The 19,521-nt window shown below is 42.1% G+C and overlaps 1 protein-coding gene across 2 annotated transcripts in view; it reads left to right on the top strand.

The window, feature by feature from the left end:
* Positions 1-18,999, top strand: part of APLP1 (amyloid beta precursor like protein 1) — a 40,474-nt gene extending 21,475 nt beyond the window's left edge. The window contains exons 12-17 of one of the 2 annotated variants that reach the window (XM_083368994.1): positions 384-518; positions 4,522-4,545; positions 4,687-4,754; positions 7,858-7,926; positions 15,286-15,429; positions 16,279-18,999. In XM_083368994.1, coding sequence (XP_083225120.1) covers positions 384-518; positions 4,522-4,545; positions 4,687-4,754; positions 7,858-7,926; positions 15,286-15,429; positions 16,279-16,377 — 539 coding nt within the window. In that variant the 3' untranslated portion in view covers positions 16,378-18,999. The remainder of the gene's footprint in view (positions 1-383; positions 519-4,521; positions 4,546-4,686; positions 4,755-7,857; positions 7,927-15,285; positions 15,430-16,278) is intronic. The other variant, XM_083368995.1, reaches the window with a different exon arrangement.
* The last annotated feature ends 522 nt before the right edge of the window (positions 19,000-19,521 follow it).

Here is a 19,521-nt window from a genome sequence, read left to right as displayed (position 1 = left end):
ATGACCTATTATATGAGAAAGAGGGTCCATGTAAAGGGAATTCTAACTGGATCACACAGTCAGCCAGATGTTTAGGCTGAATTTGGCATTTTTATCCATCTATTGAGTGCTTCCCAAGCATCTGGAATTACTATTTCTTCATCAATTTTAAAATATCTTGGTCTAGCCCAGCTGTCTATCTGCAAAGTGCGTCTGTCCTATGGATGAAGGGCTGGATTTTTCTCAGAAGGAAAGTTGTCCTATAAAGAATGAATGAATCTGGGCATGTCTTGAAATGAAAACCTTTGCAAAAAATTTGGGATATGTTGTAGCAGACAAGATAGATTCTCAAAATTCTAAGGTGGGGCTCCAAATAATATATTTCCCATTTCTCTATCTTCTAGAGGAGCTGCTGCGATCTGAACGGGTGTCCACCAATGATCTGCTTACTACCTCCATCTCTGAGACCCGTACCACAGAAGAGTTTCTACCCATGGACAGTGGCGAGGATCTAGCTGCTGAGAGCCGTGATGGAGAAGGTGGGTCAGATAAATTGCTCTTTGCTGCTTTCTGACCTAAGGTCAGAAAGGTTAGGGAAAAAATGCTATCTAGTTCTGAAACATCTCACCAAATCAGGTGTCTCCAAACTTGGCAACTTTAAGACTTGTCAATTTCAACTCTCAGAATTCCTCAGCCAGCCCTGGCTGGCTGAGGAATTCTGGGAGTTGAAGTCCACAAGTCTTAAAGTTGCCAAGTTTGGAGACCCCTGTGCTAGATCTTAGTTTGCAGTATATGAAAAACATGTCCCTATTTGGGACAGAAAATAATTAGAATCTTTGGGAAATGAAATAGAAGAAAGGTTTTTAAAATCAGCAGAAGAAAAACAATATGTTGATTCATTTTTTGTTTCTGGAACTCTCTGTGTTTCCATATGGTGTCTGATTGTGGTTTTTCGCATTGTCAGCCAGATTTTTAGATTGGATTTGGCATTTTTATCCACCCATCGAGTCCTTCCCAAGGAGCTGGGTTAAGCAGATGTTGTTAGATGGTGTTAAAGTATCATTGCAGGATGTAAGCTGTTCCAAGTAAAACTTGTCTTTTGCAATTGACTGGTGGTGATTTTTGTCAATGCCGAGGGCGTTCAAGAATGCCCAGATGCGTTCAAGATGCTCCCGGTTGTTTTGTGTCTGCACCCGAGGTGCTTATTACTATTAATTGTTGTTGTTATTATATCTAGAGAGTAGTTGAACAATGTAACCTTAAAAAATGTTAGGATAGGGAGTTAGATGAACCATTCAAAGATATCAAAGTGTCAACAATATCGATATGTAGAAAAATATATTCCTGTTGTAAAAATGGGCTGGTTTGGGTGATAGATTGTTTCTGCTAAAGGAAAATAATAATGAGCATGCAAGCAAGTTGAGGAGGACAGCTAGTGAAATTATCTAAAGCCAAAGGTGCAAGAAAAAAATATAGAAATTCTTTTACATATGATAGGGAAGGAGAGGACTATAAATTCAGTATTAAAAGAGCATGCTTTACTTGATACTGGCTGGGGGATTCTGAAGTCCTCACATCTTAAAGCTGCCATGGTTGAGAAACATTGGCTTAAACAATACTAGTGATATCCCTTCTTTTAGTAGGCAGAGTAACAAAACAATTCCATGAAATCAACATACTGCAAATGTTAAAAAAATAGGGGGAACACTTCAGTTTAAAACAAAAGCTTAAGGTTTTGAACACACTATTAGGAATGGGCTATGATTACCATCATAGGGTAAGGTGTAATATACAAATGGGTGCCAGCAAAGTACGACAGTATTTCCAAAGAGAATCTGTTAATGTATATCCGATTTCCTTTGCCATGATAAACTGCGTATTAGAAGAATGCGGATCTAAGCATCCCCAAAGTCTAGCTTCCACTTTGCTTCCACCATTTTCCACTTTCCCTCTCTGATTTTTTTATAATCCTGCTGATGTCAAAGTTACGCTAGCAATAGCTTCCCACTAGCACAAAGGCAATAGTATGGCAATAGTAACACAACAGTTTTGCCTCCGGCACAAGGAGGAAAACAGTCAGCAGAATTCAAGGATAAGCAGTGCTCTGAAACTCATTGTTCATTTTGATCTTGGTTCCTGATGGAGAACAAAAATAATAACGCTCATAAAAGTGACTGATAAACTCCTTTTTTTTCTTTTTTCTTTTGCTCTGATGGAATGAAATATTGAGATCTGTTTGGAAAAAAAATCCACAGAGCCCTGATTGGAAAGATTTAGCAGTCTGTGGAATTGGCAATTTAAGAGAAAATAAGCATTTCCTTGCTGGCTTAGTCAAAGGTAGTCCTCTACTTACAATTGTTCATTTAGTGACCGTTTGAAGTTATAATGGCACTAAAAAAGGGACTTATGACCCAGGGTGCTGTGATCAAAATTCAGATGCTTGGCAACTGACTCACATTTATGATGGTTGCAGTGTCCCAGTGTCATGTGATCCCCTTTTGCAGCCTTCTGACAAGCAAAATCAATGGGAAAACCAGATTCACTTAACAACCGTATTACTAACTTAACAACTGTAGTGATTCACTTAACAACTGTGGCAAGAAATGTCATAAAATGGGGTGAAATTCACTTAACAAATATTGCAGCAACATGAATTTTGGGCTCACCTGTAGGGCTAATGGTATTGGTTCCAGCCCCTTAGATGAGAAGTATGCTAAATGGAGCTGCTTGCTCCAACTCTTTTCCTTGATTGTAGGAATGGGATCTAGAGTGGTCTTTGTCAAACTTGGTAACTTTAAGATGGGTAGACTTCGATTCCCAGAATTCCCCAGCCAGCAAATTTGCCAGTACTTCCTTTTGTTTCCTCCAGATTCATGTTTCTCAACCTTAACCACTTTAAGATTTGTGGACTTCAATTCCCAGAATTCCCCCCCTCTTCAAATGTAGGAGTTGCTGTCACACAACAACGCAAAATATGCATACTTTTAACCTTGATTATTTTGTTTGTTAAGCTCAGAGTATTGTGTGAATCCAAATCCATTTACAGGTAGTCCTTAGGTTACAACAACTCGTTCAGTGATGGTTCAAAGTTATGCCAACACTGAACAAAGCAGACTTATGACTGGTTCACAAAGTTGAGGCTGTTGCAGCATCCTCATGGACACATGATCACGATCCAGGTGCTTGGGTGCTCAGCTCACGATTACGATGCAAGGGGACGCTGCGGTCATGTGATCGCAATTCGTGATCTTCTCTGCCCGCTTCTCACAAGCAACAGGGAATGTAACAAGTGATTCCCATTAGATGCTCCTGCTGCATTTTCTCCCAAGGAGCCCCATGATGGAGTACACGATCCCAGGAATCTTATATTCCATAACTTCCTGGGGTGGCACAGCGGTTAGAATGCTGTGTTGCAGGCTAGTTCTGTTGACTGTTGGCTGCCAGCAGTTTGGCAGTTTGATTCTCACCAGCTCAAGGTTGACTCAGCCTTCCATCCTTCTGAGGTTGGTAAAATGAGGACCCAGTTTGATGGGGCAAGATGCTGACTCTGTAAACTGCTTAGAGAGGGCTGTAAAGCACTGTGAAGCGGTATATAAGTCTAAGTGCTATTGCTATTGCTATCCCCACCCACCTGCACTTCATAGTACCTGCCCACAGCTCCCTCTAGAGCAGACATGTCAAACACAAGGCCCGGGGCCTGGATCCAGCCCGCGAAGTGGTTTCATGTGGCCCGCAAAGCCATCCTGGAAACAGTGAGGGAACAGCCCCCATTGCCTTGGCCCTGGCCCAGAGACCCTCCTCCTGCCAGAGACCCTCAGATCTGTCCCACTCCTGCCCAGGCCCCCATAGGCACCCTTGATGCGAACGATGTAGAGCTGGCCACGCCCACCCAGTAGGCCACGCCCACCCTGGCCATACTCACCCGGCCCCCTGAGGGCAACCGCAATGCCGATGCGGCCCTCAATGAAATTGAGTTTGACACCCCTGCTCTAGAGTCTAGCCCACCCACACTCAGTGTCCGCCCATGGCCCTCGCTAGCCCGTTTGCCTAGGACTCAGTCACATGAGGTCCTCTTTTAATGACCCCTTCCCCTGGGTTACAATGCCAACTGGGACTGCCAAGATTGCTGTCCCTAAGTGATATGAGTACATGATGTCCTGCTTTATGACTGCATTATTTCCATTATGATGGAAATTCCAATGCCAAATGCCATCCCAACCATGAGGACTACCTGCATTAGATTTCGGTTCAATGTATTGTATGAAGTTAGAAAATGAGTTAATTCAGTAACTAGTTAAGTGAATTGTTTTAAACACAAGCATTCTTTCTCCCACCCAACTTATCCCTTGTTCTTGTTGGGGGAGAATTGGAGAAGAGAGTGCCCGTCTTTCTGCTCCTGGGGCTTTGTCTCCTCGCTATCTCGGCATATTGTGTGTCTCTTGCCTCTCTTCTTCTCAAAATTATTTTTCTTTTTCTGTTCTCTTTTTTCCTTTCTGCCATGCTCTCCTCCTCTCCTTCTGATGCTGTGTGGGGAATGGGCAGATTCTGAATCGGTCGACAAGAAAGGTAAGTTTTCGGCTCAAGATCTTCATGGAGCCCTTCTCTGTAGGTTTTAGTAGCAATGACTGAGACCAAAGGAAAGGGGCGTGTGGATTGTTACCGATCCTCTGTTCTTCTAATCTTAATGCCCGGTTCTTTTCTCTGCAGCTTCAGGGCTGGCAGAATATGACTATCCAACTACTGACAAAGCCCTGCTGTATGAGTATGAACATAAGGTAGGTGCAGAGGAAATCTTTTGCCCTTTCTTTCTATTGCTGTATATTACAGGTAAAGGTAAAGGTAAAGGTTCCCCCGCACATGCGTGCTAGTCGTTTCCGACTCTAGGGGCCGGGGCTCATTTCCGTTTCAAAGCCGAAGAGCCAGTGCTTGTCCGAGGATGTCTCCGTGGTCATGTGCCCGGCATGACTAGACGGCAAAGGTGCACGGAGCGCTGTTACCTTCCCACCGTAGTGTTCCCTATTTTTCTACTTGTATTTTTACGTGCTTTCGAACTGCTAGGTTGGCAGAAGCTGGGACGAGTAACAGGCGCTCACTCTGTTACGCGGCACTCGGGATTCGACCCGCCAAACTGCCAACCTTCTGATCGACAAGCTCAGCGTCCTAACCCACTGAGCCACCGTGTCCCTTATATTACAGTTACATACCCCTTTCTTCCAAAATGGAGAGAGAATTACTGTATATGGGATCCTCTATGACGTTTCTCAGCCTTGCCAACTTGAAGATGCATGGACTTTAACTCCCAGAATTCCCCAGCCACCCATTCTAGCTGGGAGATTCTGGATGTTGAAGTCCACATATCTTCAAGTTCCCAAGGTGGAGAAGCACTGCTGTAGAAATTGGTAGGCCACAGTTTCCACCATTCTAGGGCTAATAGTACTTAGACTTAGAGTTCAGCAACATCTGGATAATAAAGAGTCAGTATAAACTATGGTCACTAAACTCAAGCGAAGTTGATGGAGATGTCTCTTAACCTTAGCTTGTCCTAAGTAATTCAGAGCAATATGTGTGGTTTCCCTCTCCAGTGATATTTATTCCCTCCTTTTTATTATGTTGTTATGAATCTTGATGCAGTATATTACTTAAATGCAGTGACGTTTATGTAACATCAAATTATTTGTTGTATAACAGAGGTTTTGATTTTTAAGCTGATTACTTCATATTAAGGGTTAATCTCATAACATCACTCAGAAAGAGGTCAGATTAAGAGACGGCTCCATCAATTTTGCTTGAGACAAGTGACCAAACTATACTGACTCTCTTTATCATTTGATGTTCTAGATCATTGTTTCTCAATCTTGGCGGCTTTTAGATGTAAGGACTTCAACTGGCTGAAGCATGCTGGCTGGGGAATTCTCACACATCTTAAAGCCACTTAGTGGAAAAGCTAAGATTCTTATATGCAGTTTATTTATTTAGCATATGGCATATCATACATGGACTAGCAATACATATTAACATTTCATCTAGATCAGTAGAACACAAAGAAATATAAAAGGTAAAGTGACAAAATTAGTGGACCAGAGGAATGCTGTGGATATAATTTATTTGGACTTCAGTAAGGCATTTGATAAAGTAGATCACAACCTACTACTTGATAAGACAGAAAAATGTGGGTTAGACAGCATCACCACCAGATGGATTCATAGCTGGCTGACCGGCTGTACTCAGTGTGTAGTCCTCAATGGAACTGCATCTACATGGAGGGAAGTGTGTAGTGCCCCAGGGCTCTGTTCTGGGCCCAGTGCTCTTCAACATCTTCATCAATGATTTGGAAGAGGGGATAGATGGGGAATTCATCAAATTTGCAGACGACACCAAGCTGGCAGGAATAGCCAACACTCCAGAAGATAGGCTTAAGATACAGGAGGATCTGGACAGACTTGAACATTGGGTGCAATCTAACAAAATGAAATTCAGTGGTGAAAAAAGTAAGACTCTAGAAAGAGTACAGAGAAGAGCAACAAAGATGATTAGGGGACTGGAGGCTAAAACATATAAGGAACAGTTGCTGGAATTAGGTATGACTAATGAAGAGAAGGACTAGGGGTAACATGATAGCAGTGTTCCAATATCTCAGGGGTTGCCACAAGGAAGAGGGAGTCAAGCTATTCTCCAAAGCACCTGAAGGCAGGACAAGAAGCCATGGATGGAAACTAACCAAAGAGAGAAGCAACCTACAACTAAGGAGAAATTTCCTGACAGAACAATTAATCCAGTGGAATAACCTGCCTCCAGAAGCTGTGAATGCTCCAACCTGGAAGTTTTTAAGAAGGGATTGGACAGCCATTTGTCTGAAATGGTATAGGGTTTCCTGCCTGACCAGGGGGTTGGACTAGATGACCTCGGTTCCTTCCAACATTATTGTTGTTGTTCTTGTTCTTGTTACATTATTATTATTATCAATCCCAAAAGGTGCTTTTTCACGAGGCAACTGGACTTTCTTGTTTTTCTTTGAAGACGTTTTGCTTCTCATCCAAGAAGCTCCTTCAGTTCTGACTGGATGGTGGGGAATGGAAGGATCCCACCCTCCAGTCAGAGCGGAAGAAGCTTCTTGGATGAGAAGCAAAACGTCTTCAAAGAAAACCCAGAAAGTCCGGTTGCCTCATGAAAAAGCACCTTTTGGGATAACTATGACCTGGATGACACCAACATTTTAAAAGATCAGTGTTCAAATATCAGTGTGAAAGCCATCTAACTATTGAAGTGCAGCATTGTTTATATTTTTTAAAAAATCAAATACTAGACTGGTATATGCCTTTAGCTTACAATTGGTCACAATGTGATCTACAGTTTGACGTGGGACCCTGCGGTAATAGTGAGGGGAGAATACTGTGCCGCATTTATACATGGAGTCCCGGCAGACACTGTGTGAGGTGCGAATCCTGTTCAGGATTGTTCGTTGCTGAGGTGGTAGTTCAAAGCCTGGACCTTTTTTTTATATGCAGTGATATGTACTGAGCCCATCTGTTTTCCATGTATTAACTTTGCTATGTCCAAGGAGATGATGGAGATGAGTGTGCTTTCAAATGAATAATTGCTGTCTTGTGAAGGTTGATGCATTGCCATTTTCCCGTTATGTGGAGGACCAGGCCACGTTTCCCCATGTTCCAGCTTGAAAGAGGAAAATGCTTCTCTATTTAGGTTACATGTTGGAGTAAAGGAGCTACGCACTCTGTAAAGGATTAGATTGCAATTGTCTCATGTGACTGGAGTGATTTGGCACTAAGAGGAAGATAATGTTGCTGGATTACCCATCCAGCTTTTCATTCCCCTGATTGTATAACCTAAATCAAAAACCATCCCCCATCCATCCCACAGGTCAATGTGTCTGCCTCAGATGTCAAAGGCATGGTATACAAGTCCCAAGAAATCCAACGGGATGAACTGGTAAGTAACTTTAAAGGCACATTCCCTTCCACCTATCAAGTGGGCTTCAGGTCCCCTAACTTTCCTTGTGAGTCATGTCTGCCTTGCCAAAAAAAAAGACAACACAGTCCTAGACTGCATTAATAGAGGGATAGAATCAAGATCCCGTGAAGTGTTAATATTACTTTATGGTGCCCTGGTAAGACAACCCTTGGAATACTGCATCCAGTTTCGACAAGAAAGATTGTAGAGAAGGTTTTATAAAACCTTTTCGCTTTAGGCCTCCACTGCTGTGTGCAAAAAAAAAAAGGTTCAATCAATCAATTTCAACTTCTCGCGGGGAAAAAAAGATGTCACAAAGTTGGAATTGATTGATTGAACTTTTTAATTCCACCCAGTCTGCCATTACCACCACAGCCAAGCCCACCCAATGGGCCACGCCCACCCAGCACCCGACAATACATAAGTGGGTTTTGGGTTTGCAGTTCTAAAAGTTCGCCATCACTGAACTATACAGAACTATACAGACACATCCATGAAGGAATCCAGCTTGCCTTGAAAAAGAGTTAGCTACAACCTTCTGTGTAGTGGCTTGAAGGGACTGCTTTGCTTACATCTGTATATTTTACATCACCAACATGGCTCAATTTAATCCCTCTTCAGCCACTAATTCCAAGCATCATTTCCTTTTTGTTTGTGGCTGCATGAATATTCATAGTAGCATACTATACATACAGGAGAGATCACGTAGTAAGTCCCACTGCTGCCAGCCTTCATCAATGAAATCAGCTTTGGATGCCTGGGGTTTTCAGAGGTACACCAATTAGCATTTGTTTAGTTTTGTTTGGGGGCAAGGTGGATTTAAGCAAGCTTGTTGTCATGGTTCCGACAGACAGAGACAAATAAAGCAGAACTCCGAGGCTTGGAAATTCCTCAAAGAACATATTTATTAGTTATAAAGTATTGGCAAGTCTGAAGACACACGTAACAATTCCCCAATACAAAGTTAAGAGATCCCATTTCTAAAAAACTATGCAAGCAACTACATTCCCCAATACATCTTCTTGGCGGGTTTTGTACAAAACGCCCAGCCAGAAGTCTCAGGAGCAGCTGATGACCTTGGTTCCCATGGGACAAAAGATTATTTTGACTAGCGAAGCACCTGGCAATGCCCTCTACCCCCTTCAGTGTGTCAACCGAAAATGAATAGGGAAAATGGCCACAGCCATGTTCATTTTCAAAGTTGGCACTTGTAGCATCTGGAAAAGGATGCCAAAAGGATCTGTGCACAGCTACAGGCCAAGCAGATATTTGACATCACCCAGCTTTTGACTGGGAATTTGCTACTTCAGCTCATTTCAGATGTTCTTCTCTCTCTCTTCACTGAATGGCAGTGCCTAGCATCTCTTTGGCAGGTGCTGTTCAACTGTGTAATAATTCTGAGGTGTAGTGTTTTGTTTTTTTGCTTCTTCCTTTTCTCAGACAGCAAGGCACAATCACCTTTCTTGAATTGGGTGTCACAGCTAGCTCATATTATGTGTTATTTTGGGACTCTTGGGAGAATTCCATCTGCTGCTAGTGATTTATGAGTTTAATCTATCTGTTTGTTCTAAAGTGTCCTCTAAAGATGATTCCGTTTGTGTCACCTCTTCAGATTTATTGCCTTAGTGGAAAAAAAATGTGGATCTATTTTGCCAACCTTGGCTTTGTCTTGGGCAGATGCAAAGCAGTCATTTAACTTCTCCATAATATTTCTGTCTTCCCTAAGTGCTCTTTTTACATCTTGATGGTCTAATGACCCAAACCATTATCTCTGGCAAGCTTCCTGCTTCTAATGTAATCCTTTTAACATTCTTCTCCTTGGCTTTTATACCTCTATCTAGATTATATTTTCCTTTTTTTATTTCTTGGCCCAACCTTATTAGGCATTTTATTATGTTTCAACTGATAGTATTTCAATTCTTTGAGGATTTTTCCCCACATGGGCCATAGCTTTATTTTTTTCCCTAAGGGACACACTTTTTAAATTCTATTTAGTCACTCCAATGTTTTCTTTGAAACTGTCTTTGAAGAAGTGTAGGCAAGCTCAGATTTGTCAAGTTGTGGCTATATTTGTGGACATTTCTTTAGCATATTTCTTCTTAATGGATGATTTATAATTTGTCTTACATCTAAACAACAATTGTAGGTGTTGGGAGCAACAGATATTTGTGACTTTCATGTCAAGCTCTACATTGGGCTGAATTGGATGTAAACAGGAGCAGTTTGAAGCCATCAGTTTTAATTATCTTGAGTGCTTGCAGTAGAAAGGTGATGCTTAAATCTAGTAAATACATATAAGGCTTCAAAATCCAGCTTGCTCAGCCATTATAGAAGGTGTAGCTAGAGTAGAAGTGGGGAGTTAATAGCTCCAGGATAAAGGAAAAGCTTCAAGGCTGCGAAATGCAGAGTTGCGAAATGCAGAGAAAATAGATTTTCATATCCATATGCATATTTGGAGCCGCCTCAAAGCAGTTTACAAATATATTAAATCAGGCTTCCCCAGCTTTGGTGCCCTCCAGCAACATTGAGCATCCAGAGCTTACAAATTGCCAGCCAGTTTGGTTTTGTGAAGCTGAAGACCCACATGCCTGGAGGGCATAAAATTTGGAGAGGTTGTAATCAATCAGCTTCTGCAAAACCTGAAAATAAGGAAAAGGAGATGGATTTGATCCAATGCCTATTTAACATCTTATCCTCGTTCTGATAATGGCCGGCGCTCAGAAGAAAGTCATTTTATCCAGTATAAAAATATAAGCATTATTGCATTGTTCTGTTATTTTCCTCAAGTGAAATTGAAAAAGATACTGCTTCTAAAACCAGATTAAATATACTATCAGTAGTAGTTGGGCCTTATTTTTGATGGATGTCTTGGCCTCCATTAATAGTTGTGGGTGGCCTTCCAAGTTATGATACTGAAAATGTAGAGTAAATAGAATAACAGAATATCAGAGTGGGAAGGGACCTTGGATATCATCTAGTCCAGCCCCCTGCTTGAGCAGGGAGACCCTATACCAAGGGTAGGCAAACTTGGCTCTTTTATGACTCGTGGACTTCAACTCCCAGAATTCAGGAATTCTGGGAGTTGAAGTCCACCAGTCATAAAAGAGCCAAGGTTGCCTACCCCTACCCTATACCATTCCAGACAAATGGCTGTCCAGTCTCTTCTTAAAAGCCTTCAGTGATGGAGCACCCACAACTTCTGAAGGCAAACCATTTCACTGGTTTATTGTTCTCATTGTCAGGACTTTTTTCCTCAGTTCTAGGTTAGTTCTCTCCTTGATTAGTTTCCATCCATTGCTTCATGTGCTGCCTTCAGGTATTTTGGAAAATAGGTTGACACCCCCCCACACCTCTTCTTTGTGGCAGCCCCTCAAATATTGGAAGACTGCTATCATGTCACCCCTAGTCCTTCTTTTCTCTAGACTAGACATACTGACTACATATACATGTAGACCAGACAGTAGTAACAAAATATGGCCCATCCCTGTGGAAAGTCATGGACCTCTCCCATAGATGTCAAGGGAGTTCTTCGTTTGAACCCAAGGAAATAAGTACATCCTGCTGCCCATTAGCCTTTTCATAATTTTCTCTCATTTCTCAGGGACTGATTCTTGAAATCATGTTTTGTACAGATCATCTTTCCTTCTCTGGGATTCAAAACAGGGCTTCCTCTGTGGAAAAAAATGATGATCTGTGCCTCATCAAATTGTTATGTGTGCTTTGTCTAATATCTTTACTATTCCCTCAGTTGCATGTTCAATTTCAGATCCCCACTGGTGTCAGTTGACTCTGTGCCCTGCATACATCTGTTGTAACATAAAACTGACTACACTTGGCCTCTCGTCTTCTGGTGGTTGATGGTTAATCCAGCTTCTTTTCTTCCCAATAATCACTGGCATTGGATTATTCAACAGGAAGCAGAGAAGACTGGTTTGCATCTCAAAATTCCCTCCAAAAGAAAATTTATCCTAGGGAGATTTCATCTTTAAAAAAAAATCATTATTCTTTCCATGCCTGAGGTCATCTCTGCTTCATATCCCATTCCACTTCATTGCTTATGGTTTTCTTTTAATGGTGTCAAAAGAATAAGTATTTTCTCTGATTTATGGATGTATAAGAATAATAGGGAGTTGGGAGAAGAAATAAGAGGTATAAACGAGTTCTCTCTATGAAAATCAAATATTAGAAGCTATAATCACAGCTTTGTTCTCTGCAAAATCCAGAGAGGCAACAAACTGCAAGCTTTGGTACTTTGGTTGAGTGTTTGTGAGATTGGAAGTTGTTTTCAACAAGCTAAAATGCCAAAATACAACACGCTGGCATGAAAAACACTGCTTTTAGAGCTCCTTCAGACCCACGCAACATTTTACATCTGAATTACAGATGCCCCAAGTGGAAATATTAATGTAAGCATTATTTGTAGTCTCTAAAGTCTCTGAAAATCGTACACAACTGAACAGATGAAGGCAGATTGTTTGTAACAGTGTCCTGGGGCGTAAGAAGAAATCCAGTTCTCTATCTGCTGTGAATATTTAACAAATGCTGCAGGGATCAAAAGCTTATTTCAATTACTTCTGAACTTGGCAATGCTTGTTGTAATAGTTGCTAATCCCTTTCTCCTTAAAAAAAATAAGCAGTTGCCTTTTGTGCACAGATTCCTTAGGCTTTATCCCCACCACAGCTTTATGAATAAATCATAAGTTCTTGTCACAGGTGAGAACTGAGGTAGCAAGCAAACCTTAGTCATTTCAGGATTCAGATGGTTGAGAAGCAGATTAAAAGTGAGGCAAATTCACTTTGATAGAAACATACCAGGGTAAACATTTGTAAGACAGCAATAGTGAACTGTATCTCTGTAACAATCAAGGATTATAGAATAAAGCCAGCTGAATCTAGGATTCAGTAAGGTTGGAATATCCCATTTCTGTTTAATTTATTGTGGGGTTGGGATCTTCAGAGCAAAATTAGTGCCTTGGGTCTTGGAGAACTTTAACACATCCACAGCATCATTTTGAAGAAAAAAAAACTCCAAGGGGGTTAAGAAGGGGAGATGGACTTTGGGTTCCTGCAGCCGAGGCAGGCCTGGGCCTAAACAGGCTGCCTACCTTTGCTACAGATTTCTCGACTTCAGCAACTTTAAGGTGTGTGGACTTCAAGTCCCAGAATTCAATTCTGGGAGTTGAAGTCCACACATCTTAAGGTTGCCCAGGTTGAGAAACACTACTATAGACCAAAGACATTCTATATTTTAGAGCAGTGTTTCTCAACCTTGGCAGTTTGAAGATGTGTGGACTTCAGCTCCCAGAATTCCCCTGCCAAGGTTGAGAAACACTGGTTTAGAATAACTTACTCCATTCCCTGGTAATTAATCTTTATGGATTCTCCAAAGCCTCTAAAGCAGGGGTCTTCAAACTTGGCCCTTTTATGACTTGTGGACTCAACTCCCAGAATTCCTCAACCAGGCACGCTGGCTGAGGAATTCTGGGAGTTGAAGTCCACAAGCCATAAAAGGGCCAGGTTTGAAGACCCCTGCTCTAAAGCATTCTGTACCTCATATTTTCCTGGACTTTGACTCCTGGTCCCCACAGGCAGTGACCATGTTGGCTGAGATTATGAGGTTGGAATATCTGGAAGTTACCAGATTGAAGAAACCCACTTTATAACTGTTCCTCTCTCCTTCTCTAGCCTTAATGGACATGCTAGTCTTGTTACTACACTTATAAGTAGTAGAAGCAAATCAGACCACCCAAAAGTAAAATTGTGGAACTCCTGGGAGTTTGGAAGAAATTCTCACATCCCCTTTCTCCAAAGATTAAGTGCAATCTCAGCATGTGGCCTCCACCCAATATATAAACCAGTTTCTTGGTGTGTTTTTTTTCTGTTCATTTTAGCACACGTATAAAATTGCATTCAGTTCCTCCAGGCAGTTTGTAATAACAATTCAAATGCACGCAATTTAATACCACCAGATGAAAAAAGAAAAGTCAGGAGCAAACAGGTAAAAACTGACAAAATAATAGGGCATGTAAAATGGTGACGGTTGTGCTTGGAAAAACCTCGGCCCAGTGACACTTCTGTGTGTGTGACTTAATGTAGAGGACCTATAAGATGTTCAATAGGTATGACAGGCAGCAAGGAGGATTTTCCCCAACCATATGTGGACTTATGACCAGTTGAGACCAGTTGAGTGAGTTTTGCCCCATTTGACAACCTTTCTTGACACAGTTGTTAAGTGAATCGCTGCAGTTGTTTAAGTTAGTAACCTGGTTGTAAAGTGAATCTGGCTTCCCCATTGACTTGGCTTGTCAGAAGGTCACAGAAGGGGATCACGTGACCCTGGGACTCTGCAACCGTCATAAGTACATGCCAGTTGCCAAGAGTCTGAATTTTGATCACGTGACCGTGGGGATGTTGCAATAGTGGTGAGAGTGAAAAATGGTCATAAGTCACTTTTTTCAGTGCAGTGGTAACTTCAAGCGGTCACTAAATGAATGGAATTATTCATCACATCTATATTACTGGCAAGGTGCGATGAATAATTCCATCCAGCAGTTATTAATAAACAGGTATGGGAGAAAGATGGTTCTGTTTTGATATTCTAAACTCTGGGTTTAAGCAGAAAAATTATGGCAGAGCCATTGAAATGGACTTGCTCTTCATCCAGAAGAGAAAAAAAATTTTTAACATAGCTTTTCTCTTAAACCTCATTTCGTAACCACTTTCAGCTTCAGATAACCCAATCTGTCAGTAAATCCACCTGTGTGGCTCTTTTGTGGTTGATTGAACACTCTAGCCATAAGCACACATCTGTTCTTTTATTTCTTCCACAGGATCCAGATATCTTCTCATAATATTACAGTACCAGATCACCCCACCCCATTGCCCCCCCCATCCTGTGCTCCAGAAGCAATATTTTGTTACCAAGGCAAACATTAGGGGGGGGGACTGAATTATCTGCCAAATGTATTTAGTTGCAGATGTTTAGACATCTAGCTGGCTGGGGAATTCTGGGAGCTGAAGTCCACAATAAAGTTGGCAAGGTTGGACATCCCTGATTTAGACAATCTGTATGATATCATTGGGCAGAATTCTTTAATCTCTGCATTGGGTTTCGAACTCAGATTTCATTTCTTAATACCTCTGGCGTTGTTCAGCTACATGAAACAGGTGGAGCATCCATTCCAGCGGGTTGGAAGAGCAATAATTCTAATTACTGCATGTGTGTCTGGAGGAAGTCTTTTTTTTTTCCATCGTCCTCCACCACTGTAGAGACAAGGTGTCTTTTTTAGCAAACATGAAGATTGTCCTAAAATCACACTGACTCTTGTTTTTCCACAGGAGCCTGACACCTTGGTAACCATCAATCGAGGGGCCCTGATTGGCCTCCTCATCGTAGCAGTAGCTGTTGCCATGGTGATTATCATCAGCCTCCTGATGGTTCGCCGAAAGCCATATGGGACCATCAGTCACGGCATTGTTGAGGTACCTTTGGGGGGAAAAAGCTATCTGCCCTTGGGGTGCAGTCAAACTTCAGGGATTGCAGGTTTTGAGAAGAATTTCAGACTATATAAAAGCTTCTGAATCCTTTCGCTCACATCAGGTTTTCTGCATGCTGTTTATCTGCTGTCCTGATGCATTTCACAGATAGAAAGCAAATGGTGGCTTCCTTAGAACTGGAGCTATTGTAGCTTTTTCCTTGGTGCATTGTTCTGCAGACACACAGGAGAAGGGATTCCGTTAAATGATATCAAAAAAAAAGGAACACAAGTGTGAATGGGGAGCCAATGAAAAGCATTTCTGAGAATAAGGGAAAATTGACTGGGATGGGTTTGGGAAACACACAGCCAGGCAGCACAGAGGTCTCAAGTGAGAAATTAGCTTCCAATCCTCGCACAGGTGTCTGTGAGATCCAGAAATGATCTCCCCTTAAACTGCATAGAGCTTTGTCTATCCATTCCCAGGCAAAGGCTGAGAGTCTGGGGAGATTCCTATATTATAGGCAGGATATAATAAAGTAGTTAGCTTGAGGCCTACGCATGTGGATCTGGTTGTTTCTGCTTGGCAGATGATATTGGCATATTATTATGATTATCATTATTCCGTTGCTTTGAATGCATACTTCTGCACTGGAGAGAAATACTTTGTGTGTCTAATCACACTTGGCCAAAGAATGTCTTCATTTCGATTCGATTCAATTCAATTCAATTCATACCCTTAAGAGCTCCACTGATCAGCATCCTGAGCTACAGGCATGTTGGTAGAAGCTCGCTGGAACCCCATTGCTTGATTTAATTAACTCTTTTCTTTTCTTTTCTGTTCCCGCTCTGGCAGGTGGATCCCATGGTTAGCCCAGAGGAGCGGCAGTTGAGCAAAATGCAAAACCATGGCTATGAAAACCCCACGTACAAATTCTTTGAAGAGATGAACTGAGTTTCTTGGGGCTGGGGCTTGTGGCATGACTGGGGTGGTGGGCATGACCATGTGGATGGAGGGGTTGGCATGTAGAACAAGAGAGGGGTGGGCTGTTTTTTTTCACTCAGAGCCCTTCTCTTTTTCTGTGCCCCGTCTGAGCTTTGCTCCTACCACCTCATCTGCCTTGTTTTCGTTCTTCCATTTGCCATCCTGCTTCACACTTTCTGGGCTTTCTAGCTACTGCAGCTAGCCTTCTACTTGCCATTTCTCCCACTTCTTCAATTTCACTTCACAAGGTCTAAATGCCTATATCAACATGCACACCATGGTTGCGTTCACACAACATGCTTAAACAGCTTTGTTACAAACCTTAGGGGCTACTTTTGCTGAAGCACTGAGCTGGGTTCATTTTAATCTTGCATTGTGTTTTTTTTAATGGCTTAGCATGTTGGGCAAACACATCCGATTCGGTTAGTTTTCTGATTTGATGGGCTGTGGAAACTCACCACATTGGTTAATTCAGTCATCTAGTTCAGCATGTTGTGTGAACCGAGGCATTCCCACCAAACAGCCAGTGTCAGGTTTCTTCCCTTGTATTTTAAGCCAACTCGTCTCAGTGGGTAACTGCATGTTGTGAAGAGAAACAGTTGAATCTACAGAATCATCTTTGGAATTATAGGGGCACCAAACGTCACATGATACACTCTTAAAATTTGTATGTTCCAATCAGTAACCAGTATTCATTGATCGTGGGTCTTTCACATGTGCATCTTCCTAACTCACCTAGAGCCAAATCTTATGTTAAAATGATAGCCCATAACTCAATATCCCCACAGCCAGACATCACTTCCAAGCCCCTAGAAACACTCATCACAAGGTTTTCCACAAAGCAGCAGACCCTACATATTCCATGGCACACATTTGTGACTCCGCTTTTCAGGATTTTGTTGGAAAATGGAACACTTCCAGCATACCTGTCAGACAAGGGGTGCCATTGCACGGAAGAATTGCCCATTGCTAACCTAGCTTGCCTCTGACATAGAAACCTGATTCCTTGCTTGCAACCTTCACTTGCTTGCCTTTTTCTATCTCTCTTTATCTTCTGCTTCCTTACTACACTGAACACTTCACTCCTTGCACCTAATTTATTGGAAAGCCAGCTAAAGGCTGAGTAGATTGGGATAAGTTAACATCCATCAGCACTTTACTTGACTAGTTTGGAGAGGGGAGATACAAAGATTGAAGCTCTTTTTCTACACAGACACATTTCTTCTTCTACTTCCCTCCTCGCACTACGTAAAGCATAAAAGCAGGTTTGCTGAAACAGACTTTGGCTACCTTCACACCGTTCAGTTAACTAGTCCGGTTACCAACCTAACAGCAGCTGAATTCACACGATAGGCTAAAGCTGTTTTAAGTTGTTGGTTTATTTCGTTTTTGGTAGCTTAACAAGTTGTGTGACTCGTCATTTTACAGTTCGGCGATTTGCGCAAGCCTGAAAAAACAGGTTAATTCAGGAACAAAATTAAGCTTCTTGTGTGAGCACAGCCCATAAGGCTGATCCTTTCCCTGGCCCAGAAATTCTGAAGCTGGGAAGTTAAGTTCCATTATAGGGCTAAGCTCATAAGCATATATGCTTGTTTGTTGTTGTTTTGTTTCTTAAAGTGGGAAGTTTTTCTTCCGGTAGCAATTTGCCACATGTCTTGATCACTTTGCAAAAGTACCTTCTGAGATCAACCATCTCAGCAATCCCAAATGGGAGAAGGTAGGAGACCAGTTGGGCCAGCTCTGGTGCCAAATGATCTGTAATTCCTAGCAGCTACTAGACAGACTGGTGTGGAGCAATAGTCCTATTGCTGCCTTTGGACTGAACCCTTTTGCTATTTGGGGGTGGGGTGGGAGTTGGACCAAGGAAGATATCTTTGCTAATAACATTCCTGAGATCACTTAGAAGAGGTAACCTTAGAGATGCTTTTATCTTGGTTCCCCTTAAGCCATAATCCAGCCTTCTCCAATCTGAGTGCCCCAGAATCCCCTAGGCAACATTGCTGAGAACTCTGGGAGTTGAAATCCACACAACTGGAGGACGGCCAAATCGGAGAGCCATCAAAATTTGGAAGGGACCATTCAAACCTGCTGTGTGCGTGTGGAAACTCACATTGAAGCATCCCTAACAGATGGTCATAAAACCTATGCTTAACTTACTTGTATATCCGGTGAATGCGAACACAGCACTTCTTTGGTGAGACTGGGATAATTTGTATGGACAGGCATAGAAATCACTGGGCTAAGAACCACGTTGGAGAGGTAAAAGGGATCCATTCTTTTTTTTTCATTTTCACATAGTTGAGGAAAGTTCTTTCCAGACTCAAAAATCTGCAGGTGTAGGAGGCCCTCACCCCTGACCACCGGTATACTCCATTTTTTGAGGGGGGAAAAAGAATGTCAAGATTTCTGCCTTGAATGTCTTCTTCTGTGTTTCATAGTCACCTTGCCCTGTCCTGTTTAGCTTTTAGATCTTGTTCATTTTTAAGCTGAGGTTTTCAGAATCAAAAGGCAACGTCAGAAAGACAAAGCAGGAGATGGAATTCAATTGCCAGCCCTTCCACCAAACTAATAAAATATTGTCACTTCTCTAAGCATGGTGCTGGACCCAGACTTTTCAATGAAACGAGAAAAATTGGAGTGGGGAGGGGGCTGGAGGTGGCTGGGAAACAGAAATACAGATAGTCCTCAACTTACAGCAGATCGTTTAGTGACTGTTCAAAGTTACAGCAGCACTGAGGAAAGGGACGTCTTACCGTTTTTCACACAACCGTTGCAGCATCCACATGGTCACGTGATCAAAATTTGGGTGCTCGGCAACCGGTTCATATTTATGACGGTTGCACTGTTCCTGTATCACGTGATCATCTTTTGCAACCTTCTGATGAGCAAAGTCAACAGGGAAGCTTAACAACCGGGTTACTAACTTAACAACTGCAATGATTCACTTAGCAACTGTGGCAGGAAATGTCGTAAAATGGGGAAAACTCACTTGACAAATGTCTCACTTAGCGACATAAATTTAGGGGTTCAATTGTGGTCGTAAGTCGAGGACTACCTGTAAATTGGGGTGGGGGGGAGAGATTGGTCTGTGTGCTAGAAGAATGCAGAAGTTCG

The sequence above is a fragment of the Vipera ursinii genome, assembly GCF_947247035.1.
Source record: "Vipera ursinii genome assembly, chromosome: 9".
Lineage (NCBI taxonomy): Eukaryota > Metazoa > Chordata > Lepidosauria > Squamata > Viperidae > Vipera > Vipera ursinii.
This window is presented reverse-complemented; position numbering and strand designations above follow the sequence as displayed.